Here is a 26,792-nt window from a genome sequence, read left to right on the forward strand (position 1 = left end):
CTCTCGTGCTAATAACTCCTGAGCAAGCAAAAGATTACAAAACAAAGGTTCTTGAGGTTTGCGAGGGCTTTAAAGTACAAGGAAATCTTTGCTACCTAGTGAAACACTTTTTTTTACCACACCAACGCGAGGATTTTTATTATTACTGTAAAACATTACAAATCAAATCAAAATGAAAGCTATTAAAAATTCCACCAGAAAACAACTCAATATTTGCAAAAAACTACGTTAAGCGCAGCGTGCCGAAAGTTGATGCTATCCGCATGGAGAACATAAAAAGAGTTTTGATAAGTAAAGATGGAATATCCATTCATTCCCATTCCACGTTATACTCCTTGTCGCATCCCTTCACTCGAATCTAAAACGACCAAACCCCCACACCATATCAACCATCTTGCTACCTCTCTCCTCACCGTGTGAGTGAAAAGGAACGCCGTACCACCGTCTACCCTCAATTAATTACACGTCATAATTTAAGCTGGATAGTTAGCCAGGTTCACCGTCACATACTTACGCTTACCTAGAGGGGGGATAAATTACCTATTATGCTGTTAACTAGATAAGTAGGGGAGGGTGATATAACGGAGCCACACCGTTCTATAAAAATAGTGTTTTTCTACTCGTCGACTGTAATGGTTAAATTAAGATTTCGTATACCAAACTGTAATTGGGTACTTTTCATGTATGGGCTCCCAACTCAACTATAATATTCATTTCGAAACGGTTTAGTCGACTATAATGAAATGGACCAATCAGAGCTTCGCTTGGACGAAACAAAAGTGACAAAACGATAGCTCAAATTAATTATTTATTTTAGGTTGTATAGTAGAAACAATTGCTTCATAAGTCATAAACGCACATGTGGCACCCTTAATATAGCAACATCCATAGACTACGAAAACCGCTTACCATTGCTTGTTAGTCTCCATAGGCTACGGTGGCTAAAATCGAGAAAAAACTGTCTAAAATTTGAATTTAGCAAGGAGCAAGTACCAGGGCCTCATGAGTTACGAGAAGGTGTCGCTGACTACCCCGCCGGGTCCCGGCGGCGGGGCGCGTACGAGTATAAGGTATCTTAAATAGCTGTATAATTTTGGCTTGTTTACCTGTATGATTTTCTTAGTTTATGTATTATTTTTATTGACTCGCAGAAAAAGTATTGTATACAATAGTGATATAATCAAGCTTTTCAATCTCGTGCCTCAACTAGTTTCTAACTAGACTAGTTTTTAACTAGACTTAAGAAGGAAGAATAGCTTTGCGATCCTAGTGAAATAAAAGTACTTTTCCTATGAAATTCCATTTCGGGACAAAACTTTTTCCACTAAGTCTCAACAAATCACTTTAATTTTGATATCGATCGCTTCAGCATAATTCAAGGATTTGCTTAAAAAATTTTTTTTTTGTTTCTTTTGCAAGTTTTGAAATAAAGGTAGGTAAAGGCACCAGTAGTCAGCCTTATAACGCATTTTTAAAGTTTGTACTCTCGACGTTTCTACAGGATTAGTCGGATAAATAAACGCATAACATGGTTAGATCAATTGTTTATTATAGTTTTAAAACAAAGTATGTCAAAAAATAACAATCCTCTTTATAATATCTATAATTAAGATTAAACAAAAAATGGCACTTTTCTCCAGTAGTCAGCCTCTAAAATCCAGTAAGCAGCCTTTGTGTACCCAGTACTCAGCCTTTATAAACTATTAATAATAATGAAATAATAAACACTATTATTTGTATTAAAGTTAACGATATTATAATATTTATCATTCCTAGGTAGGAAGCTAGAGTATAGGTAGGTACCTATACTCTTATAAGTACAATTCTCATGCCACGAAATTTGTAGGCCATAGGTGCTTAAAATTATTCTTGCAGACTAATAAACACTGTATTTATCTTCTTATTTTTTATTAATGAATCTGTTTATTTAATAGAATTCATTATTTTTAAAATCGGTTTAAATGCTGGTGAAACCCGTGCAGGGGCCCGTTAGATATTGGAATATTTCTCAACAAAAGTATGTATACACTTTTGAACCTTATTTAAATGAGTTAAAGTTCATAATATTTGGCAGCGACGTACCAAGGAAGATAATGGCTGAGTAATGGATCCGTGAAACCCAGTGGTCAGCCGCATTAAAACGTTATTTCAAATGCGGCTGACTACTGGGTTTTACTTTAAATTGACTTAGACATGCCTAACTAAATTTGAAAATATAAATGTAACGGTCCTAACGGTCGTATTGGATCGAAAATAAAAAAAATAACTAATAACCCAAAGGTCAGCCGCGGGAGGCTGGGCACTGGATTTTTTGTAAAAAAGTGGTATCCAGTGGTCAACCTCCTCAATTTATAAGTTAAATATTGATATTTCTATTTAAATATAACGCAATTTAATAGATAAACTAACCAATAAACCCATCATTAACAAAAAACAGTAACTTTTTATATTATAACATATTTTTTCTCACGCGTTAAAAGAACACCACGTGCAGTAAAAAATATGGCGGACATGACATTCTAGCTCTCGTCAACAAACATCACCTTTATGAACGAGTATATTTCTTCTCCCCGATACCTCACCGCTCCTGCCGCGTTACGTATTAACGAATAAGGAATCAGAGTTCCTATTTGACTACTCGCGATTTGTTTAATCGAATATACCAGATATTTATGACCAATAAACGACTTAAAAGGCTGACTACTGGTCCCTGGCTGGCCACTGGTGCTGTTACCCTAATCCTCTAAACCTATTTTTTCATTGTGTCAATAACATAGGTACTAAAATCATGGAGAATAGAAAGTATTTAGAAGTGAAAAAACGTTTTCTGTGGGCTTTGTTGCCTGAATCCAATTTTAAATAGGTAAATAAGTAAATATGGGATTTTTGTTGGTGAATAATCTCTAGCAAGTTTAGCCGGTAATGTAGGGGTACAGTGAGCTGGGAAATTGCATGGAAAAATTATGAATGAATTCATTGATAAAGACGCCATGTACTTTTGCGGCTGATGGCCAAAAATGTGGCCGCTTTGGTTTCCAGTGGGCAATTGTATTCCAACAGTTTTTATTGATGTATAACAACATGCTAACGGCACCAATCATGGGACATTTAAGAGGAAATTCCGAGTATTTTTGACCGGCACCTGTAAAACTTCTACCGCTTTACGCGTCAAAGTTGAATGTTCTATTCGTGCTTTATGTTTCCTATGTACCTACCTATTTAATAAAATCGACTGCAATTGGTTTCAACTGTTTTAACAAATTAAAACTATGGTTTTTGCTTCAGTCGTGGAATGTATATGAAAAACAAATGTCAATGAAAAATTAAACTTAAGCAGCTCTTTGGCACTTGTTTATGGTAAAATGTTGCCAGAGTTCAAAAACTGATGGTAATTACTTGTTTTGTCAATTCCATCCCATTACTGGTGCCAGTCCCATCATAGGGGCGTTTACTATATTTGCTCCTAATATTATCAGGAATACGTGGTCAAAGTTTTGGGTAATTTTCGCCCATTCTGTAGGTATTATATGAATGTTTTATGAGTCCGTATTATACGAGTATCCATTGAAAACGCCCCCGACCGCGACTCGCAATATAAAAGTTAACCTGACTGCCACCGCGCTTTATTGAATATTTTTATTATAGAGATAAACACAGCTCGCCTGCGTGGACAGCAATTCGGACATACATATTAACCCACTCAGCGCGAATCACGACACGTTGTCGTTTTGCCTCTACAAAAGCATTTTCGCTACATACCGGAAAACCCATGTATCGGTTACGACGTAGTTACGACAATAGCTCAGCGGTGAATGTGTTAAATAAATATTATAGGACATTATTACACAAATTGAATAAGTCCCACAGTAAGCTCAATAAGTCTTGTGTTGTGGGTTTAGACAACGATATGCATAAATACTTAAATACATAGACACCCATGACTCAGGAACAAATATCCGTGCTCATCACACAAATAAATGCCCTTACCAGGATTTACAGATACATATATAGACACCCATGACTCAGGAACAAATATCCGTGCTCATCACACAAATAAATGCCCTTACCAGGATTTGAACCCGGGACTATCGGCTTCATAGGCAGGGTCACTATCCACTAGGCCAGACCGGTCGTTTTAGTATTCGGCCCTGAGATAATGTCGCTACAAGCAGTTTACAATTATAAGGCTTATTGGATCCACACGGTCGCCGGGCACTTGCGAACGGAAGCTGATGTCGGGCCCCATGTCTTGTAAATCATAGTATGTTGAAAATTGAAAAAATGTAATTGTTTCGGACTCGAAACGCCCGGCGAACGACCATTGCAAGGTCGATCGGGCCAAAGAGTAAAGCAATTATATCATCGGGCCCGACATCGGCTCCCGCTCACAAGTACCCGGCGAACGTGTGGATCTAATACGATGGATCGAGAGGCCGTGAGCACAGGCGACATTGCTGCCATTGAATTGATTTGCCCCGGGTCTCAGTTCTAGTATACTCGTCTCTCAGTGTGGTCGATCAAGGTCCATATGCGACGAGAGCCATTGCCTGTCGAGCAAGTCGCCGAGCATGTGCGCCTTTCAGCGCGGCGGTGTGTCTCAGCGCGCACATCAAAGGCCACTTTATGAAATTATTCTCGTTTGAACTCCACGATAACTATTTTGTAAATTAAACGGCGCATATTTTTGGCTGATATTCTGTTATGAATTGTTCTATCGGAAACAATGTTTATGTACGTGTAATTGGCTTTGTAACATCGTGTTTCCCCATATAACGTGAACATGTGTATATAGTTACAAATATCTTTCGTAGGTGTGTATCCGGGGCAGTGGGGAGACACTAGAGCGTTCGGGCGTTCTCGGCTCCTTTCGGCTCAGCATTGCTCCGAGCAATTATTAGGGTTGGCACAACTTTCTGCCTTGCACAGCTTAACTGTTGAACAAACTGGCGCCTGCGGTATTTCCGGACCGATACGAGTTTCAAACCTTCAAGAAAAGAGCGTACTCCCATCTTAAAGGCCTGCAACGCACTTACAACCCCTCTGGTGTTGCAGGTTATTTGTACTCAGATTCACGAGCTCTTTCGATCCTTATAGGAAAAATGTGTCCAAACATTTCCATTATATGTATGTATATTTTGGATCATTCCATTCCGTTACCGTCATACAAATTCTATGAAAAATGATATATTAAACACCCCTATTATGGAACAGGCACCAGTAATGGGACGGTATAGACAAATCCTGTAAAATAAGTATTTATCATCAGTTTTTAAACACTGGCAACATTTTACCATAAACAAGAGCCGCAAGAGCCATACACGTAGTGATTATTTCAATTATTTATTTATTTCGAATCCACAATAGATCCATAATTGTTAGTATTTACAACAAATCTTAAAATTAATTAAGGTTAGTGACATATAAAATAATAATAACATATCTACAAGTACAAAAAAATAAATATAAAAAATAAATATAACTAGGCAATCTAGATGCACCACTTCTCAGCATCTGTGGCTTCCACATGCAGTCCATTCCAGTGCATGAGCAGTGGTGCATCTATCTTACCTGCCAACGTTTTCAGGATGCTATTGGTACTGCCACACAGTCTCTTTTGCTCTTTGGAGCCATAGAGCTGGGGGCCTACCGCGAAAACCGAAATTCGCAAATTACGGGGATCTTTCTCTTTTACTCTTAGTAAGACGTCATTAGAGTGACAGAGAAAAATACCCGCAATTGACGAATTTCGATTTTCCCGGTAGCCGCCCTGCTTAAGTTTGATGTTTCATTGATTTTTCTCTATTTTAAAATTAATGGCGATGGCGCCATATATAGAGCAAGAAATATATAGTTATTATCTGTTAATTATATTGGTTGCAATCTGAGTATATTTCATTAAATACATTCATACATCTTTGAAGAAATTAAATATTTTCTTTTTATACCGTTTAGTACAGTTTTGATGTCTCTGTTCTCCGATTCTTCCCAAGTTGCTCAAAGGTTAACTGGAAGAGATCCCTGAAAGGGATAAGTTCGCCTTTGTAGAAATGATGTGTGTTTTTTCCTGTTTCATGTTTCTTTTTGTACAATAAAGTATGTTAATATTACTACTAATAACATAAAGGACGCATAGAACATTCAACTTCTTCACAAAAGTATTTTTTTTTTTATACTACGTCGGTGGCAAACAAGCATACGGCCTGCCTGATGGTAAGCAGTATCCGTAGTCTATGTACGCCTGCAACTCCAGAGGAGTTACATGCGCGTTGCCGACCCTAACCCCCTCCCTCCCTCGTTGAGCTCTAGCAACCTTACTCACCGGCAGGAACACAACACTATGAGTAGGGTCTAGTGTTATTTGGCTGCGGTTTTCTGTAAGGTGGAGGTACTTCCCCAGTTGGGCTCTGCTCTAGATCTGGAATGACATCCACTGTGCAAAGCACTGTGCACTGTGTGCTGTATGCTGTGTGTGTTTTGTACAATAAATTACAGCTGCCGTTAATATAACGGAATGAAAATAAAGATTAGCTTGCAGAGATAACATTTATTTTTTTGTTTAGTTTTGTCTGTGTTATGTTAACCTAGCTGTTTATGTGCAATAAGGTGACATACATACATACATACAAAACCTTTTTAAGTACATTTTTTCCTCCTATTAGGATCGAAGGAGCTCGTGGCTTTGAGTAGAAATAGCATAAACATATCCAAATCTGAAAAAAGTGTAGTACAGTCAGCATCAATAGTAGCGGATGAAACAACGCGCCAAAAGTATCTGATATTCCGGATAACTTTTCCAAATACAGCTAAACCTCTAAAATTTATATTCAAAAGTATATCTTTTACAGTCTTAATTGTTCTATATATAGAACGACCACATTTTGTTAAGCTGTTACAGAATGGTAGATACTTTTGAAACCTTGTTTGATCTTATACTTTTGATGCTGACTGTACATAAGTACACAATTAAGTAAATAAATTTACCCAAATACCTATCCGCCCAAGAAGTAGCGCTGCGGAAATGGAGATAGATCGGACATACCGTTTGAAGAGGAGCTGCTAACAGCGGCAGTATCGCGTTTGACCGCCACTCAAGGCGAAAAAGGAGCCCGCAAACACCCCACACCTGGAGGCGGAGCGTAGAAAACGAGCTGCGAGCCGTAGGAGCTGGAACGAGGCCAAGATGGTTGTTTAGAATAGAAAGGCGTGGAAGGATCTTGTGGAGGCCCTATGCACCTCCGAGGTGCCCTAGGACCAACAACATACACACGCAAATACCTATCTATTACTACAGTTCCTAATGTTCCTATCCAAGTGCCTATATCATGTTCGACGCGATCTGTTGGCGGTGCCGGCGGCACGCACCGTGTCGCGCATGAATTCTCCACTGCTTTGCTCCTTGACTTTAGCACCGGAGTGCGACTTGATTGCGTGGCGATGGCTATGAGAAGGGAATGCCTGAGATTCTGTGAGATGATGGATGCTAGGCCCTCAACTGTTGTTGTGTATAGTTTTACGCTGTTCATTTCTATAATTTCACGACGCATTGATTGCGACTATAATGTCACGGAAACATGTTTGAAATAAAATAAATTTTGTCCTCAAAATAACGTGCGTGTTTCTAACTCTACAGTTAGCAATTTAACGTTCATACATTTTATTTTATTAGCTGATGAGCTATCATGGGGACACCCCATTAAACTGCTACACAAATGCGCAAATAATGCAAGTACCGATGTCAAAGACAAGTGCCTACTGAATGGGGAAGGACCCCGCTGCAGGTGGCCCACCGTATGCCGATTTAGGGGTCCGTAGGAACTCGCAACACGTTTTTTTTTAAAATTTAATTTATATGTTTGAAAGTGGTCAGAGTTAGAGATGGGTGCCAACCCCTAATCTTTTCGCGGATTAGCAACGTAACATTTTTTGTTTTAATTAGTATGGATTTCCGCAAAGTAACGCCTGGCTGCGTAGACAAGATGTCAATCGTTAACGCTCCGTAGCGAACGGAACGCCAACGCAACTGTCATTGTCCCACTAATACGGAAGAGTGAAAGAGAAAGATGACTACGCTACGCTACGTAGCTTTAACGATTGGCACGTTGCCTATGCAAGTACGCACCCAGATTCTATTCATTACAATGTTTATTGTTCAATTCAATAAAAAATATTGTGTAAAGTTACAAGATACACATATGTTAACGGCACCAATCATGGTACATTTAAGAGAAAATGTGGAGTATTTTTGATATTTCACCGACACCTGTAAACTTTCTACCGCTTTACGCTTTTAAAGTTGAATGTCTAATTCGTCCTTTATGTTTTCTATGTATTTAATGAAAGCTACTGCTATTGGTTTCAATATTATTAACCAATTAAAACTGTGGTTTTTTGCTCCAGTCATGGGATGTATGGCGCCATTCGTTTTGAAAATAACAAATATCAATGAAAAATTAGACTTAAGCAGCTCTTTGGCTCTTGTTTATGGTAAAATATTGCCAGCGATTAAAAACTGATGATAAATACTTGTTTAAACAGGATTTGTCTATACCATCCCATTACGGGTGCCTGTTCCATTATAGGGGTGTTTACTATAGGTATTATCTATTAAACCTTAAACGGAACCCTCGCGCGTTGAGCCAGTTCTCGCCACGGATTAGGGCAATTCATGACAACATTCATACCCCCACAACAAAAGAAGTTCTATCACATTCCCTCACAACTCTATTTCCAACCTTATACCACCGTTTTAAAGTTGAAAATCCTCTGTAAACTGAAGCGGAGTTTAAACAATTTGTTTGAAATCTCGTTTTGTCGCGAGGGTCTGATAGATTTAATATAAATCCCCTAAGGGAGCGACTAATTTGTAAACTTTTATTATACACAGCGATTTGCACTCATAAAAATACCGGCGCCCGTTTGTGCACGTGCCGGCGTCATTTATGTTTAGAGACACTTGAAAGTTACTTTTTATCGTGTTATTGAAAACGCAGTGACAGTATTTATTTTATTATTAACTTTTTTACATCTTTGTTTAAAGTAAAGTAAAATTTTATTTGTGGAACACAGGTGATCCAGTTTAGGTCTATATGTAGATTTTGACTGGTAACAATAAAAAAGGTAATCACAAGGATTTAAGTCTAGCTGTGTACGTTTTAAAGAAATGCCTTTCTCGCCACACCAACTGGTAAAATGGTCTTGATTGTTCAAAAACCAATGAGAAAGTTGCATTTTATCCACATGTAATCAGATGCAAATTTTGAGTTAGGTATTTCCTTATGTTAGCTGGTCGAATTGACTTTTAAATAATGATTTTGAATGATACATTTTATATTACGTTAATTTGAATTTGATTTGGTATTTTATAGTTAGTATTTTCCTCGTGTTGGTGTGGTGAAAAATGTTGTTTCACTCGGAGGAAAAGTTTGTTTAACCCTTGTGGCTTAAAAACCTCGCAACGCTCAATATTTCACTTTTCAAACCACTTGCTACTGTCGTGGTTCAATTTTGGAATCTTTCGCTTGCTCGGTATCTATATTACCATAAGCGGTTAAACAACTTTGCCCCATTGTAAAACAAATAACTATTTCACGTTTTACTTTTTTTACTTTAACGAGTTTTACTTTTAATATACAAACGTTTAGGTATAATTTATTTGTGTATGTTTCTAAATATTTAATTTGATTAATTTAATAGCCGTTTAATATATTTTTACACAATTGTCAATCGTAGCATTCGTTGCAGAATGCCGGAGGTATGGAAGGTAGAGTTAAGGAACGCAATCTCCAAAGACAGAACTTATGCAAAAGTGTCCAGTGGTCAGCTATAAATAATAGTTCCAAATCTCTCCAGAGTAGCGCTAGAGTAGCTAAGAACCTAGGCGTTATTGACGGAGTGAAGTGCGCTGTCTATGATTAGATTTTTTTTTCTCAAGTATTCTAGGTATTGTAGCGCCACCTATTTAAGGTTTTTTGATAACACTTTTTGTTATATGGAGATTCCATTCCTTATCTCCACCTTCCGTAGCCGGAGGGGTCTGTGCCTAACCTGTCAAAAAATTACAAATGTTTAGAATGTCACCGTTATGGAAGGTAGAGGCAAGGAACAGAATCTCCATATACCAAAAAGTGTCCGACAAAAAACCATAAATAAGTGGCGCTACAATACCTAGAATACTTGAGAAAAAAATCTAATCATAGACAGCGCACTTCACTCCGTCAATAACGCCTAGGTGCTTAGCTACTCTAGCGCTACTCTGGAGAGATCTCGAACTATTATTTATAGCTGACAGCTGGACACTTTTGCAACAGTTCTGCCTAAGGAGATTCTGTTCCTTGCCTCTACCTTCCATGGTCACCGTATTTAACCCATTCATTGCCGAAGACGCGAATTCGCGTCCTATGTATGTGTAATCGTAATGCCGAGGACGCGATTTCGCGTCCTCGAGTTATTTGTTTTTTTTTTGCTAGAAAACAACTGTACTTAAATGCTGATACCAAAATGTTACTTTATTTATGAAGGATAATATTATACTGTTGCTGGTTTTTGGATTCAGTGCATCTGTAATTTTCATAATTCTTTTCTCGGATGCCGAAGACGCGAATTCGCGTCCCATGTTATGTGTAATCGTTATGCCGAGGACGCGATTTCGCGTCCTCGGTTGTGTTTTTTTTTTGCTAGAAAACAACTGTACTTAAATGCTGATACCAAAATGTTACTTTATTTATGAAGGATAATATTATACTGTTGCTGGTTTTTAGATTCAGTGCATTTGTAATTTTCATAATTCTTATCTCGGATGCCGAAGACGCGAATTCACGTCCGATCGTAATTCCGGGGTCGCGATTTCGCGGCCTCGTTTTTTTACTAGAAATCAACTATTTATTTATTTTTTGAAGGAGAATATTATACTTCGGTTTTTGGATTCAGTGCATTTGTAATTTAGAAAAAATAGTTTTTGCTAGAAAAACACTTATTTAAAAAAACTTATCCCGAGATGTAATTTTTAAAGACAAATTGTATACTGTTACCGGTTATTAAAATAAACACATTTGTAATACTCAACATTTTCATTTCGGGTGAAGCGGAGGCGGATTCCCGTCCATTATGTTTATATTAGGTAATTGTCATTTACCTTTTATCGCGAAGAATATTTAATGATAGTAATTTAATCATGTGCCATATACTTTATAAGTGATTGTGGCAATTAATAATACAAACTACTAAAATAATTTAGATACTACAAAATTAACAAATAATTACATTAGTTATTTTAATTTACATGTTTATGTCCAGGGGTACTAAACATTTTCGACTGTATATTTAACTATAATAAAATGGGTTGCATTTAATATTTAATATTTTTGTCCATTATCTAAACACTTGCTTTAAACACTTTCTTTAACTTTTATAATCTTACTAAAAACCATTAAAAACTCATATACGTCTGAAGTATACGGCCGTCACGTCTATACTGAATACGTTTTCGACAAAAACTGTTTTTAGGCGCAAAAATTTCACTTACGATGCCGAAAACGCGAAATTGCGTCCTTGACAACGTAATGCCGCGGACGCGAATTCGCGCCCTTGAAATAGGTTAACCTAATGCCGCGGACGCGAACTCGCGTCCATGAAATGTTAACGTAATGCCGCGGACGCGAATTCGCGTCGTCGCGTGGAAGGCGGCGGCACTGCGTGATGAGTAAAAATATGAGGCGTCGGCAATGAATGGGTTAAGGATTGTCGCTTAAATTTTAGTTTTCACTTGGCAAGTGTGATGAAAAACATTGTAACTCTGGGGGTAAGAGTATTGCAAACTCGCTTGCGGCTGTCGGGAATTATCACCCTGGTTTCGAATATCTCATTTTCATCCGACATTTCACCTGATATAACATAACATTGAATCCTGTAGGGCTAAGATGGTCGGCTCTTTATCATTTGTCACCATGCCTGTCACGTTCTAACAAATATGTAAGCGCGAAAGTAACGGGCATAATGACAAGTGATAAAAAATGAACCATGCTGCCACCGCAGATGTATCTCGATGTCCTTACCAAATAACTGCTAACTACACTTGAACTAATCAAAGGACGCCGGCTTATCTAATGAACCCTTTATTAGGAGATCTCTAATGAAGAGGCATGGACGATCAAAGGCCGGTCAAGCGTTGCCATGGCGACGGATTATCAGTCAATCAGTACACATACATGTCAATTAGTTGTCCCTTTGAGGGACAAGAACGCTTGAACTCTCAACTGGCTACTTGGCAAGTTTTTGTAAATAAAGTCAACCGATCATGATTTTCCTGAGGATGAAATGTATATATAGGACTCATGGCATTTAAGCAACACAAAGGTCAGAAATGAGAGTTTAAAGTCTGACGCTCGCACTCGACGATTGAAACAGTTTGGTATACGAAATCTTAAGAACAATTCCTGGCAAAACAACTTTTCAAATGTCGAATTTTTGAAGCTATGTTTCTGTCGCGCCGCGGTGGGCGGGAGTGCGTGCGTGCGATAAGGACAACTGCATCTCGGAGTAAAATAACCACGTAAAAAAACTCAAAAATGGATGTTTCGCTCTCGACTGTTTCCTCCTCCAAAACGCCACCAATCATTTTGAAATTTTGGAAACTTCAAGATGAAGAAATAATCTATTACGCTGTTTTGATTTTTTGGATATTTGTATACTGCGCCTTTTTTGCAGCCAATCCAATTGAGCCGTTTTTGCGAAGTTCGAGGCGCTGTAAGTTTCTTCAAAATAAAATATTCCAAAAAAGCAAAACATAGCGTCGCAGATATTGATGATACTGATCTTATTTGAAAAAATCATTGCTCTAGGTTAAAAATCCAGGGAGGAAACAGTCGAGAGCGTTTGTACGGAAAAATCGCAACTAGGAATGCCTCTTAATTCAACCATTACAGTTACAGATGTGCAAGTTGCGGAAAGTTTCCAAAAAATGGGAAAAGTTCTCGGAAATTAATTTTTAACAAGCAGAAACGTTTGCGAACGATGCTATTAAAATTAGAAAAAAATTTAAAGAGGAAAATTTACTGTCTTGGTTGAGACTTGAACTCACCCAGACTCTCTTGACTTATCCAGAGGCCGTGAGTTCAAGTCTCACCCAAGACAGTAATTTTTTCCAGTTTAAAATTCTTTTCTCGGAAATTTTTTGAACTTTTTACAGAAATATAAAAAAATTCCATTTTAAGTTTCGGAAACTTTCAATCCCCATATAAAATAATAAAAAGTTTCCGGAACTTTCCAATGTGGAAAATTTCGCAATTTTGGAAAGTTTCCTTCGGCACATCAGTAATTACAGTCGACGAGTAGAAAAAAAACAAAAAAAAAACAGTCTAATTGAGAACCTCCTCCTTTTTTGAAGTCGGTTAAAAATAAATGAAAACTATTTATTTATTAAATAAGAAGCATTTATTTCCAGTAAGTACATGTTCGATATAAACTTTAACGATTATTATAATACAAATTATCTGGTGCGCTCCAAAGTTTTCAAAAATTAACATGAAAATCAATAATCTCACAATCACAACTATGCATATACATGTAATATATATACAGCGTATCCCTAGCCATTGGACAAAGCCGAAATGTACATATGCATTAGGGTATGTAGAACCAGTGTACAAAGTATCATAACAGCCGGTGTAGCGGTTTCGAAGAAATTAACAAATTACCATTTTTTACTTTGGAGCAGCCTGTATGTGTTAGTAGCTCCTAAGGTAATATCCTCAAAGAATAGTATGGAACCTTCTTCAACCTTTTTGATTATCTTTTTTATTTATGACACTAATAAGCTTCTGACTTTTGAAAAATGTCATCATTATAAAATATTTCGAACAAATTGTCAAAAACACTGCCAAAGATTAACACAGTGTGTTTCTTTTTGTTGTCGATTATTGAAAATAACTTTTGTTCTAAAATTTTATTTTTTTATCTTTTGTTCTAATTAAAAAAATATTAACGTCAGAGCATTCCTGAGAAGTAGCCCTACGTGGGATTTCAGGGTTTATCCAATGGCTAAGGTCACTCTGTATAAGTTAGGTTTATTTTTTTTGATAATCTCATAATAGCAAATGTCATAACTTTATTGTTTAGTTTAGGTGACATTACGAGCAAAGACATATTATGTCACCGTGTACATATTGCTACTAATTTGTCACTTTAATATCATAATTTACATCCAAACTATGCTAGAGTTAAACCAACATAAGTTAGCAGCGATTTTAATAGCCCAGACGGTGCACGGGTTATTTTAAACGACAAACTTTTATGAAACTATGACGTTTAGTTGACACTTGCACCTACGGCAGGTGGAGGTAAGGAAATAAATCTCCATGTACCAAAAAGTGTCATCAAAAAACCTTAAATAGGTGGCGCTACAATACCTAGAATACTTGAACAAAAAAATCAAATCATAGACAGCGCACTTCACTCCGTCAATAGCGCCTAGGTTCTTAGCTACTCTAGCGCTACTCTGGAGAGATTTGGGACTATTATTTATAGCTGACAGCTGGACAATTTTGCAACAGTTCTACCATAAGAGATGTTACTCCTCTAATTCCACACTCCATACTTGCACCGTCTGGGCTATGGAAGGTAGAGGTAAGGAATGAAATCTCCATAGACAGAACTGTTGCAAGTGTTCAGCTGTCAGTTATAAATAATAGTTCCAAATCTCTCCAGAGTAGCACTAGAGTAGCTAAGAACGTAGGCGTTATTGACGGAGTGCGCTGTCTATGATATGATTTTTTTTTTCAAATATTCTAGGTATTTTAGTATATGGAAATTTCATTCCTTACCTTTACCTTCCATAGTCTGGGCTATTAAAATCGCTGCTAACTTATCTTGGTCTGACTCTATGGTGCAAAATTAAACTTAATACACAATTACTAACATATACAGTGATTTTTAAGACACACATACAACTAACATACAATAAATAAAATATTAAACAAATTATTTAAATTATTTCCAATCTAAACATTTACTGCCATATTAAAATATAAAAATTCCTTCGTAATGTCTTTTATACTTAAATTGCTAAAATATTTTTGAAGCGCAAGTTACAAAATGTTATTCTCAACTGGGATTCAAACCAGCTTCTCTCAAACTAATCTATCGAGTTCCCTATCATTAAATAGTACATTACGATACAAGTGCGAAAAATAGGAAATTCGAAACGAGTGGCGATAAATTAAAACACGACCGAAGGGAGTGTTTTAAATCGACACGAGTTGCGAATTACCTATTCGCACATGTATCGTACAACGTTTTACAGTACATATGGCCCTTTAAATGTTCGACACAGTAACGTAATATGCTACTTCTCGCACTAGTGCTATAAAGTAGCCCCATATGTACTGTAAATTCGATTTACAATAAGAATTTAACTAAGGAAACTCAAAATTCGTCTTTGTATGTCTTCGATCTTCGTATGGTCATATCGCATGAAATCTCTATATTTGTAAGTAGAGATCGGATAATCGCTAGTATGTTTGTTTTCATCTCTCCTATTCGGAAAGTTCTCCTTGCGTAGGCTGATAGCCGGGTGGAAAGTATTTTTTTTATATTTGTACTTCGAGCGACGGCTAACACCCATATATGTCATATTATTCAGTTAAATACTCTCATATTAGTTTCCGCATTGAATTATACTAATATACTAAGTACTACTATTTCATATTTAAATGTATGAAACAACAAATATTTGATAATAAATTAATATAAAATGATGAATGATTGAAATATTATTTATCATTACATTACATTCATTCATTCAGTTTCACTTTTTTTAAGGCCGTTTCAGATACATCACAATTTAAGATCGGATTGTCTATGGTTTTAGATTTTTTTAAATGTAATGGCGCCATTTACATTTCGATCGGAAAAAATAAGACATAACCTACATTTCTTGTGTTAGGCTTTCCTCATAGTCGAAATGAAAAGTAGAGTGTTTAACTCGGGTAAAAGTAACGATCACACCACTGGTTAACAATCTACTATTAATTAAAAAACAGAATTGAAAACTCGTCTCTTAACATGAGTATTTAGTATGAATTGGGTATGAGTGGTGGGAGAACTGGCAAAACGGGATAGTCATATATATTTCAGTAGAGGAAGCGCTATCGTTTGTCCTTGTCATAGTCTCACTTTTCCTTTCTTCCTACACAACACAACATTACTTCCAAACTGTAAACATTACTTGGGCAACGATCCAGAATAACATCACAAAAAAGTATATCCACCCATTTCTGGATACGTGTGAATAGAGGCCTCAAGCCTATACACCTTCTCGTACCTCATGAGGCCCTGGTACTTGCTCCTTGCTTAATGCAATTTTCGGACATTTTTTTTCTCGATTTCGGCCACCGTAGACAATGGAGACTAACAAGGAACGCTAAGCGGTCTTCGTAGTCTATGGATGTTGCTATATTAAGGATGTCACATGCGCGTTTCTGCCATAAGAAGCAATTGTTCCTACTATACAACCTAACATAAATAATTAATTAGAGTTATCGTTTTGTTCCGTCAGCCGCGCCCGCACGTGATTGGTTAAATTTATTATAGTTGACTAAAGCGTTTCGATAGGAATATATTAGTTGAGTTGGGATGCCATAGTGAAAAAAAGTATAAGATTTCAGTTTGGTATACGAAGCCTGAATTAAACCATTACAGTCCACGAGTAGAAATAATATTCGTTTGGAAATTATAACTTTTTACTAATTTTCTTAGATGAATTCTCTTAGAAAGTCTACGCAGCGCAGACTGTGGTGTCCAGCGGCTTGAGTTCCAGTTTCACGTCGTCCGATTTGAGTTCAGCCACCAGCTCTCTCAGCCTGTCAACAAATGTTGTTTAGTAATTTATTAGCACGTTTTTACAGCACCATTCTCGAAACGGCGTGATGTGGCACACGTAAATCCCATACAAGATGTTTTCCCGTCTATGGACATCGCATTTTCGAGAAAGCCCGCGGTGGTAATAGAAAATATTAAATTTAATAAATAAATGGTTACCTCTTATAAAAAAATCTTTTATATTCGTTTTTAGGATATTAATTAAGCGAGATTTTACCCCCTCTTGCTAAAATGACTACTTTTTCGGTAACCCCTATAGCCGTCCCACTCTAGTGCATGGTACTCACGTGGCGAGCTGCCTCGGTGTGACGTACACAGTGTGTTCAGTATTGCTCGGCGCGGGGTACTGCAGGGCGCCCACGGGCACCGTCCGCGGCGCTAGGGCTCCAGTGAGGTCCGGGGCGGGGAACGTGGCCAGGGGAGCCCCTATAGCCGTCCCACTCTAGTGCATGGTACTCACGTGGCGAGCTGCCTCGGTGTGACGTACACAGTGTGTTCAGTGTTACTCGGCGCGGGGTACTGCAGGGCGCCCACGGGCACCGTCCGCGGCGCTAGGGCTCCAGTGAGGTCCGGGGCGGGGAACGTGGCCAGGGGAGCCCCTATAGCCGTCCCACTCTAGTGCATGGTACTCACGTGGCGAGCTGCCTCGGTGTGACGTACACAGTGTGTTCAGTGTTGCTCGGCGCGGGGTACTGCAGGGCGCCCACGGGCACCGTCCGCGGCGCTAGGGCTCCAGTGAGGTCCGGGGCGGGGAACGTGGCCAGGGGAGCCCCTATAGCCGTCCCACTCTAGTGCATGGTACTCACGTGGCGAGCTGCCTCGGTGTGACGTACACAGTGTGTTCAGTGTTGCTCGGCGCGGGGTACTGCAGGGCGCCCACGGGCACCGTCCGCGGCGCTAGGGCTCCAGTGAGGTCCGGGGCGGGGAACGTGGCCAGGGGAGCCCCTATAGCCGTCCCACTCTAGTGCATGGTACTCACGTGGCGAGCTGCCTCGGTGTGACGTACACAGTGTGTTCAGTGTTGCTCGGCGCGGGGTACTGCAGGGCGCCCACGGGCACCGTCCGCGGCGCTAGGGCTCCAGTGAGGTCCGGGGCGGGGAACGTGGCCAGGGGAGCCCCTATAGCCGTCCCACTCTAGTGCATGGTACTCACGTGGCGAGCTGCCTCGGTGTGACGTACACAGTGTGTTCAGTGTTGCTCGGCGCGGGGTACTGCAGGGCGCCCACGGGCACCGTCCGCGGCGCTAGGGCTCCAGTGAGGTCCGGGGCGGGGAACGTGGCCAGGGGAGCCCCTATAGCCGTCCCACTCTAGTGCATGGTACTCACGTGGCGAGCTGCCTCGGTGTGACGTACACAGTGTGTTCAGTGTTACTCGGCGCGGGGTACTGCAGGGCGCCCACGGGCACCGTCCGCGGCGCTAGGGCTCCAGTGAGGTCCGGGGCGGGGAACGTGGCCAGGGGAGCCCCTATAGCCGTCCCACTCTAGTGCATGGTACTCACGTGGCGAGCTGCCTCGGTGTGACGTACACAGTGTGTTCAGTGTTGCTCGGCGCGGGGTACTGCAGGGCGCCCACGGGCACCGTCCGCGGCGCTAGGGCTCCAGTGAGGTCCGGGGCGGGGAACGTGGCCAGGGGAGCCCCTATAGCCGTCCCACTCTAGTGCATGGTACTCACGTGGCGAGCTGCCTCGGTGTGACGTACACAGTGTGTTCAGTGTTGCTCGGCGCGGGGTACTGCAGGGCGCCCACGGGCACCGTCCGCGGCGCTAGGGCTCCAGTGAGGTCCGGGGCGGGGAACGTGGCCAGGGGAGCCCCTATAGCCGTCCCACTCTAGTGCATGGTACTCACGTGGCGAGCTGCCTCGGTGTGACGTACACAGTGTGTTCAGTGTTGCTCGGCGCGGGGTACTGCAGGGCGCCCACGGGCACCGTCCGCGGCGCTAGGGCTCCAGTGAGGTCCGGGGCGGGGAACGTGGCCAGGGGAGCCCCTATAGCCGTCCCACTCTAGTGCATGGTACTCACGTGGCGAGCTGCCTCGGTGTGACGTACACAGTGTGTTCAGTGTTGCTCGGCGCGGGGTACTGCAGGGCGCCCACGGGCACCGTCCGCGGCGCTAGGGCTCCAGTGAGGTCCGGGGCGGGGAACGTGGCCAGGGAAGCCTCCACGCAGCGCCAGGGCCGGTGGAGGAGCAGCTGCTCGCGGACTTCGTTTTGGAGGGCGATTAGACGCTCCTGGGTACAGGTTTCAGTCATTATTATCATAAACACCCATATATTTCTTTAATTTTATTGTTTTATACACTTAAAAACCATAAAATCGGATGTTTGAAACAATGATATACGAAAAAAATGCATAAAGTTTATAAGAATGGCGATAGGAGTCATTTTCTAGGTTTTAGCAAGTGTGTGAGGCAGATAACTGACCTCTAGTTGTCTCCTCATCTCACGCTGCTTCTCCTTGTGCTGCTCGAGGGTCTTGGCGTACTTGCTGGGGTCCGCGGGGAACTTGACAAGCCCTGAGCGAGCCACGAATAGGGTCCATTCCTATATTAACAAAAAAAAACCTTAATGTTAATATATCAATAAGTTTCAAATAAACATAGATTTTTTTCCTTTTTTATTGTGGAATATACAGTCAAGTTAAGGTATTAAATATCGATACGGACAAAGTGCCAAAAATATGTATACTCGACCTTATTGCCTATATATTAACCCTTTACCAGGCTAAGGGATATATATTTCCCACATGCGGCTCTTCAAACATGTAGTGTGTACATATTTTTGTCACTTTGTTCGTATAGATATTTAATACCTTGACTGTACCACAATACAATTTATAAAACAGTTCACTCTAGTAGATAGGTCATTTCAACATGTTGACAGACTCTCCAGCAAAACCAGCCAGGCGTCATTATTCTCGGGAAAATCTTGACAGCGTGATGTAGGATTGCACGCTGACGGCACAGCGCCATCTACCGGACAATTAGAACCCTAATAGGGACCGTGCGCGTTGGAGAGTCTGCCATCTTGTGGCCTGAATCGGAACCATAAACATGTACATTTACACGTCACGTGTTTTCTTGTGCATAGTAGGGTCTGCCATCTCGTGGGCTACATCGGAACAATAAACATCACATTTACGCCTCGCGCCAAAAATCTGACGGCTCCTGTGCTGCCTCCTACAGTTCATGCACGCGTCCTATACATACCGATTGCAATGTGTCGAGCCTGGCCTGCAGCGCCGCGGCGGCCCGGCGGCGCGCGAGGGCGGCGGGCGCGGCGGGGTTGTCGAGCGGCCGCAGGCTGCGCGCCGCCGCGGCCTCGGCGCGCCGGCACGCCGCCACGCGCGCCGCGCGCTCGCGCTCCAGCGTCCTGGGGCAAAGTTGTCACAGATTAACACTTCCAGGGACAGTCCGTCGAGAGACGTAAATAGAGAGGCCCATAATATGGCACGTCTGTAGCCAATTATTGAATTATTAGTTAGACATTACACTTTTCATTCGTCGCGACATCTAGTGTCAAGAAGCAGTACTTATAAATACGGTATTTTGACGTTAGATATCGACTGCGAAAATGAGCAGCGTATTGGCATAGAGAATTTAAAATAGAAACATTTTGTAGCTACAATAAATTTACTGCCATCTCTCGACACATGATTAAAACTTTTTGAACACCATTTAACTTTGATCCTTGGCGCCATTTTACCGAGCATCGGGTAAAGGTGTGGCTGTGGTGGCATCGTTTCGAGCGATGGCGCATATCCCTTTGGCCTTTGATCTATTAGATGGCGCCCGTTTGTGATATTTAACAAATTTAACACATATCAGTGAAAGAATAAGGATCAAAGTCAATGGCGTTCTAAAAGTTTTAATCATGTGTCGAAAGATGGTAGTAAATTTACTGTGGCTACAAAGTTTTCTTTGACAATCCACCTGTATTCCAAATTTTTTTTGGTATTGGTTACGCGCTGATTAAAGGGATTGGCGGTCTAGTCTACGACGAAGGTCACAGACACTATAGGAGTTGACTCACCAGCAAAGCACCTTCAGCTGCTGCTGAAGCGCCTCGTTCACCTCTCCAGCGGCTACGCCCGGCGCCACCTTCACCGGCGCCTCTTCTACAACACGCGTACTTTTAATAGATGAACAAAATGTACAGGACGACACGTTGGGGTACCAGAGGTCTTTAGAAGGAGCATTCCATGAAACCGGTAAGCTTTTCATCTAGTATGTTTTAACATAATCCATTATTTATGCAATGCCTAAACCCGTCCACCCCTTCCTAGAAAAAAGCCTTTAAATGGCTTAGCCGTTCGTCGAATAGCCCTAACGATTGACTTACCCGTTCATTTGACTTAGGTCTAGAAAGGGGTTTCCCTTTCAGAGATACCGCTAAAATGAAAGAGTAGCCCCTTCATAATTCAAAAAATTATGACACCTGTGCTGTCAACGCGCTAGACACCCAGTCCTTTTTAAACAGAAATAAGCAATATTTGATTTTACGAGTATTTATGAAGAGAAAGTTGAAAATAGCTTAAGCGTTATAATTTATAATCGATGCCCCTTCAAGGGGTTAGCGCTTAGGAACGGGTATCAGCTTACCCGTATTTAGAAGCGCTTAAAAAGCCAAATGAAAGGGTTTTAGTTAGCAACAGCTTTGCTAAGCAAAGACTTACGAAATAGCCCTTCCAAAACCCTCGAAGGGGATACCGGACCGGTCCCTGGCCTAAATGTAAATGGTGTAAATATGAGTAAAAGTCGCCTTACGTTTTTCGTGTGTCACGTTTTATAGTAAAAATAGGTTATAAAGTTTTTTTTAAACACAAGCTGTTTTAAGATGATACCAATAATACACGATAAAAAGACAAGCCGATACAGGCTAAAAAAAGGTGCAAATGACGATTACGTAACCTTTTTTTACAACCCGTATATTTTAGAATTAAAATTACAGTTCGATTTCCCCAATTAAACATTTGCAGAAAGGGATAAATATGATCTTTAGCGAGTTATGCTTTATATTTTTTATTTTGGCATGGCAGCTATTATGATTTATCTTAGTAACACATATTTTATTGTTACTTTTATTTATTGTAATTTTTGTTATTTATTTGCAAATCGAGCCGCAGGACAGCTCTTGAGACTTATTATTTTTTTAGCTCACAACAGTTAAACAAGTTAAAATAAAAATGTATAATTATCATAAATTAGGGACAAGAGAAACCCAATGGTACCTCTGTACGTGTCATACTATAAATAAACACCATACCAAATCTTTCACCAGCTCCTGTTAATAAAGTAACAATCAGTTGCACATGAACGACTCGAGCGAAGAGACCAAAAATATCTACACAATCATTAACTCTCTGCATTTTCAATATTGATAGAAAACACTTTAGGAAAACCTTTAATATATTTGTATTATCCAAAGAAAAAAAAAAACACAAATGTCCCACCACGCGTGTCGCCAGCGACGTCGGGTGAAGCGGCGCGACGTTGCCGGACTTCGCCTCAGTTACCTCACATAATTATCAGGCAACATCGCGCGACACTAGTCGCTGATGTGTGACATAAGTCTTAAGGCGCGCCAAGTCGTGCAATGTCCCTAGATATCTCAAGCGAAATCGCTCGACTTCGCTTGACTTGTCGCCGACACATGTCGCGGGACATTTCTCCTGTAGTGTTTTAAAGTTTGATATTTTTGTAATCTTCGAATGCGTAAAAATGTGCCGATAAGAACATAAACTTCGGGTGTTTACATTCTATCGGAAAATTTTTTTTAAACTGTTACATGATACATGACACGATATGAAATATACATAAATTGCATTCAGTTGGAACTTCGGATTGAGCAATGATGTTAAAGAACTCATGATAAAGAAGTCAAAAGCTTTAAATTAACCATAAAAACTACATTTATGATCAAAGTTACATTAAAATCATTGCTCATATTATTGTTACACATAGCTTGAACAGATTTACCCTGGCAAGACCTTAATGTTCAAAATACAATACAAATATCACAACTACAAGATTGACATAAACCGGAAGATTTAATTTCAATACAAATCCACTAAAATTGTATAGGCCTTGCGAAGATAAACCTTCAATGTATCGTATAATTAAAATAATAATAACATTAAAATTAAAGCAGACTGTGACAGTTACATTAGATTTCACATTCACAATAAAAAATAAAATGGCGACATGACAAAATTAATAAATTAGTATCCATTCCAAGTGAGAAAATTAGTTACCTAAACCCTTCGTTTCTATAAGAATAAAACAAATTGAAATATATAAAAAATAATACATTACATATTTATGTAGTTGTTGACCCTAAGAACGCCAAAACTCGTCACGAATACACACAGTGCAAAGAATGCCAAGTATTAGAACATTTATAAGTTTTATAACATATATATACAAGTTACAGTCCGACAAGAAAAAGTTAAAAGTAAATAAAATAGGAGTAAAATAGTTTTAATTTCTCATGCTCTGAAAATTGGTCGTTGATGTTCTAAAAAGTGTGCAGAAAATAATACGTTTCTGCTATAGAGCACTGAATTTTCTAAGTATGTTATTTTCTCTTCTTCGATAAGCAATTAAAATTTTGGGTTTAAATGGATTTGTTGCCCAATTTCCATTCTGATAATTAACTCTCCATTCAATAAATAACGATATTTTTACCTAAATTGTTGAAGAAATACTACTTAAGTTTATACATTACTTAGCTGTGTTTTATTAAATGCAGATGTAATAAAAAGCCGCGTATTCGAAATAAAAAGTAGAGTGTTTAACTCGGGTGAAAGGTACCCATTTCTGTCGAAGTAGTTTGGCGCTCGAACGCAGTGAGACATAAATGGGTGCTTTTCATCCCTTGGTTAACAATCTACTATTACAACTGACATCAGATTTCTTGCAAAGAATCATTCAAACAATCAAATGTTGATTGTCACATGACATGGCAAATACAGGTACAGGACGCGCTTATGTGGCAGAGCAGGAAAAATGACAGGTCACTGTTTCCAACAACCTGTTAATGCATCATTATACCTAATGTTTACTTACTTACTCCATAAATTTCAACTCTTTTTGTCGGACTGAAATCATCTTTATGCTTTGAACAAATTCACTGCCAGTGACTCGCTAGGCGGGATCTCTGTTCGTAGTCGAGTTTTCCTTGTTAACGGCTACAGTCACGGCAGTGAATGTGTCAAGTAATGTATCTTACTTGACACATTTGGCGTGTAAGTGACGTTTTTGTTAAAGAAAGGCGTGCAAAGGGTTGGCACATTCACTGTAAACTTTACAAAAGTAAAATGCTAGATGATATTTTGGCATGAATGCAAATAAAAACAAGAAAATGAGATGTATTTGCTCTTCACGAAAAACAATTCAAGAAAAATACACTTTTCAGTTGCATTGAATTGATAAAACGCGTTTTGTCCTTGACTTACACACGTGTGTAATGTTGTCTAACGTAGTATCGATACATAGAAGGACATACAAGAATAAGATACCATTGAAGACACACAATAACAAATAAACAATAGTAGTCTGCTGCGGTATAACTATTGATGATTTAATTAATTGGAAAGCACACGTAGAAAAAGTTGCTATAAAATTCTGTAGTTTCACATTCGCCCTAAGAAATAAAACTACAGATTTAAAAACGGCCACAAGTGCTTTTTGTGCGTTTACTCAATCGAGGCTCCAATATGGGATTATTATGTGGGGTAACAGCATCGAGGTTTTAGACCTGTTTATTTTACAAAAAAAATGCGTCAGGGTTCTCGCTAACGCTAATATAATAACGCCAACAATAGTTGCAGTTCTTCATGAAATAAGGTATAATATATTAATTCTACCATCTTTGTATATTTCAGAAACCTGTAAATTTGTCCAAAAGCACATTTGTTTGTACCAACATGAACACAATAAAGATCTGATTATGATTAAAATGGTGTAGAATCTCAGTAGACTTACGATGTATTTTTTAATATAGAACCTATGAATGGTAACCTCGCGCGATTCGCGAATGCTTCATAACTCATTCGCGGACACGAATGCTATTAGCATTCGCGTAGTTTTTTGTTTCCTTTGGCCTGACACATGACGTCACTTACCGTCCGCGAGCGTGATAATGCGGTGTCTGTGTATTCTGTGTGTCTACGACAATCTTCAAACTTTACGGCGCGCGGGGTACGGACCCCACCACACTCCATTAGCTCCAGCGGCCGCCACAACGCCGCACGCGTAGATACCTACTACTCGCGAATATCAACGCTTGTATCAGTTTCGAATATTAAATCCATATTAAGTATGCATCAAGATCTTTAACTTGAATCACAATCGCCTGCAAGTTTATGGCGACCGTGACAGGACGAGTTACCTCAATACATCTGCGCGTACGCGACTTAGCGGAAGGCAGAACGTTCGAGAAACCCGAACACTGTGTCTAACCAAGAACAAATACATCTCACTATTCCCGCGCGGGTCTTTGACGATCATGCGACAGTGAAAGATTAAAATTATTATTCTTACGTATTTCCACAGGCGCATGTACAGGCGTCACTGCCGCTGCATAAATATGTATACATTACATTCACACTTGTAATATTAATTAATTTAAATATACATAGAAATCTCGGACCTAATTGAACCAAGTTGCTTTTTTTGAACACCAAAAAAAACGTTCGTGTGGTGTCGGGTTAAGAATTTCACCACCCCTTTTCCTCCCGTGAGTGTTATAGAAGTGGCATTGAAACTAGCAGTTTCATGTGATCTGACTACCCCTTTTGGGAATACAGGCGTGAGTTTATGTATGTGAATGTATGTATGTAAAAAATCGGTCTCAACCCTTAGGTCAGATAGACTCGAAAGTCTATGTTTATAGAATTAATACTTTCATTTAAACGTGTTACATTACTATTATTGGTTTCTAGACATTTAAGATTGTCAATCTCTCCTCCACGGGACAGGCATTGCCTAGTGTGGAGGTCAGTAAAAACTGTATCCAAGTGGTTTTTTCTAGATATTTAATAGAATTTGTAAATATTTTCATCTGTAAACGTGAATGTATTCTTTGACAAGTTTATTTTTATGTTAGAGTTATTTCCGTCTGCCTATTAATAATTTATTTATTAGGGAAGGGAAGGCATGCTTGGTTAGGACAGACAACATTTAAGCCATTTGGTTTTATCGACATCGATACTTTAACATCATGCAAAAGTTTTCATTTGGGGGAGATCTTTTATATTTAGTTTTTAGTTTTAAGTTGTTTTGTGTTAGCATAAGTTCAATTTATTTGCTTTTTGTACCTAACTGTCATTATAGTGTAATGTAATCATTTAGTGTAGGAGTTGAAAATAGAGTTCCGGTTTCTCTATGATAACACTTAATTCGATTTGCAGATTTCGTTGAAAATAAAATTGCCAAAAATGTGACGTCACACCCGGAGGGAGGGGTCAAAAAACCTAGAAATTCGTGTGATGTAATTAATGGATGACCCCAAACTCAAGTTTAGGAATAGTTATCTTACTTACCTTCATGTCTTTTATAAAATGTAATTAAAAATTAAAACAACCATTTAACTGAAGCAAAACCTTCAAGTTATTTTTTGGCTTTGTAACACGCACAGCACAAAAGTAAACGCTTTTTAAAAATAAGTTGTTGGCAAAATTTTCATTTTTGGTACAAGATTTTATCGCTGACTGTACATTTCTACTCGGGCAACTGATACCCATCGAGACATTATTTCCTAGTTCAAATATTGATATATCGATGTCGATAAAAGTTAAAAGGCGTGGCTTACGTGAGTAGTCTCTGGAAACGACCGCCGGCGACGCCACCGCTGCGCGCGCAAACACACCAGTTACACAAGTTACACACTCTTTATACACGCGTTACACACTAGTTTACACTCTT

The 26,792-nt window shown here is 39.5% G+C and overlaps 1 protein-coding gene and 1 long non-coding RNA gene across 2 annotated transcripts in view; both read right to left on the reverse strand.

Moving 5' to 3' along the window:
* Window positions 1–16,383: 16,383 nt before the first annotated feature.
* Window positions 16,384–18,232, reverse strand: LOC133531614 (uncharacterized). The gene is made up of 2 exons (XR_009801563.1): window positions 17,160–18,232; window positions 16,384–16,853 (listed from the first exon to the last, which is right to left on the reverse strand). It is a non-coding gene; the product is annotated as an uncharacterized LOC133531614 (long non-coding RNA).
* Window positions 18,233–20,894: 2,662 nt separating this feature from the next.
* The window catches only part of LOC133531591 (dynactin subunit 1), a 74,679-nt gene continuing 68,781 nt past the window's right edge, over window positions 20,895–26,792 (reverse strand). Inside the window, exons 27-29 of the mRNA XM_061869897.1 lie at window positions 26,680–26,718; window positions 25,410–25,445; window positions 20,895–20,983 (exon numbers count right to left, since the gene is read on the reverse strand). Coding sequence (XP_061725881.1) covers window positions 20,895–20,983; window positions 25,410–25,445; window positions 26,680–26,718 — 164 coding nt within the window. The remainder of the gene's footprint in view (window positions 20,984–25,409; window positions 25,446–26,679; window positions 26,719–26,792) is intronic.

The sequence above is a fragment of the Cydia pomonella genome, chromosome 25 (genome assembly GCF_033807575.1).
Source record: "Cydia pomonella isolate Wapato2018A chromosome 25, ilCydPomo1, whole genome shotgun sequence".
NCBI classification, from domain to species: Eukaryota; Metazoa; Arthropoda; class Insecta; order Lepidoptera; family Tortricidae; genus Cydia; species Cydia pomonella.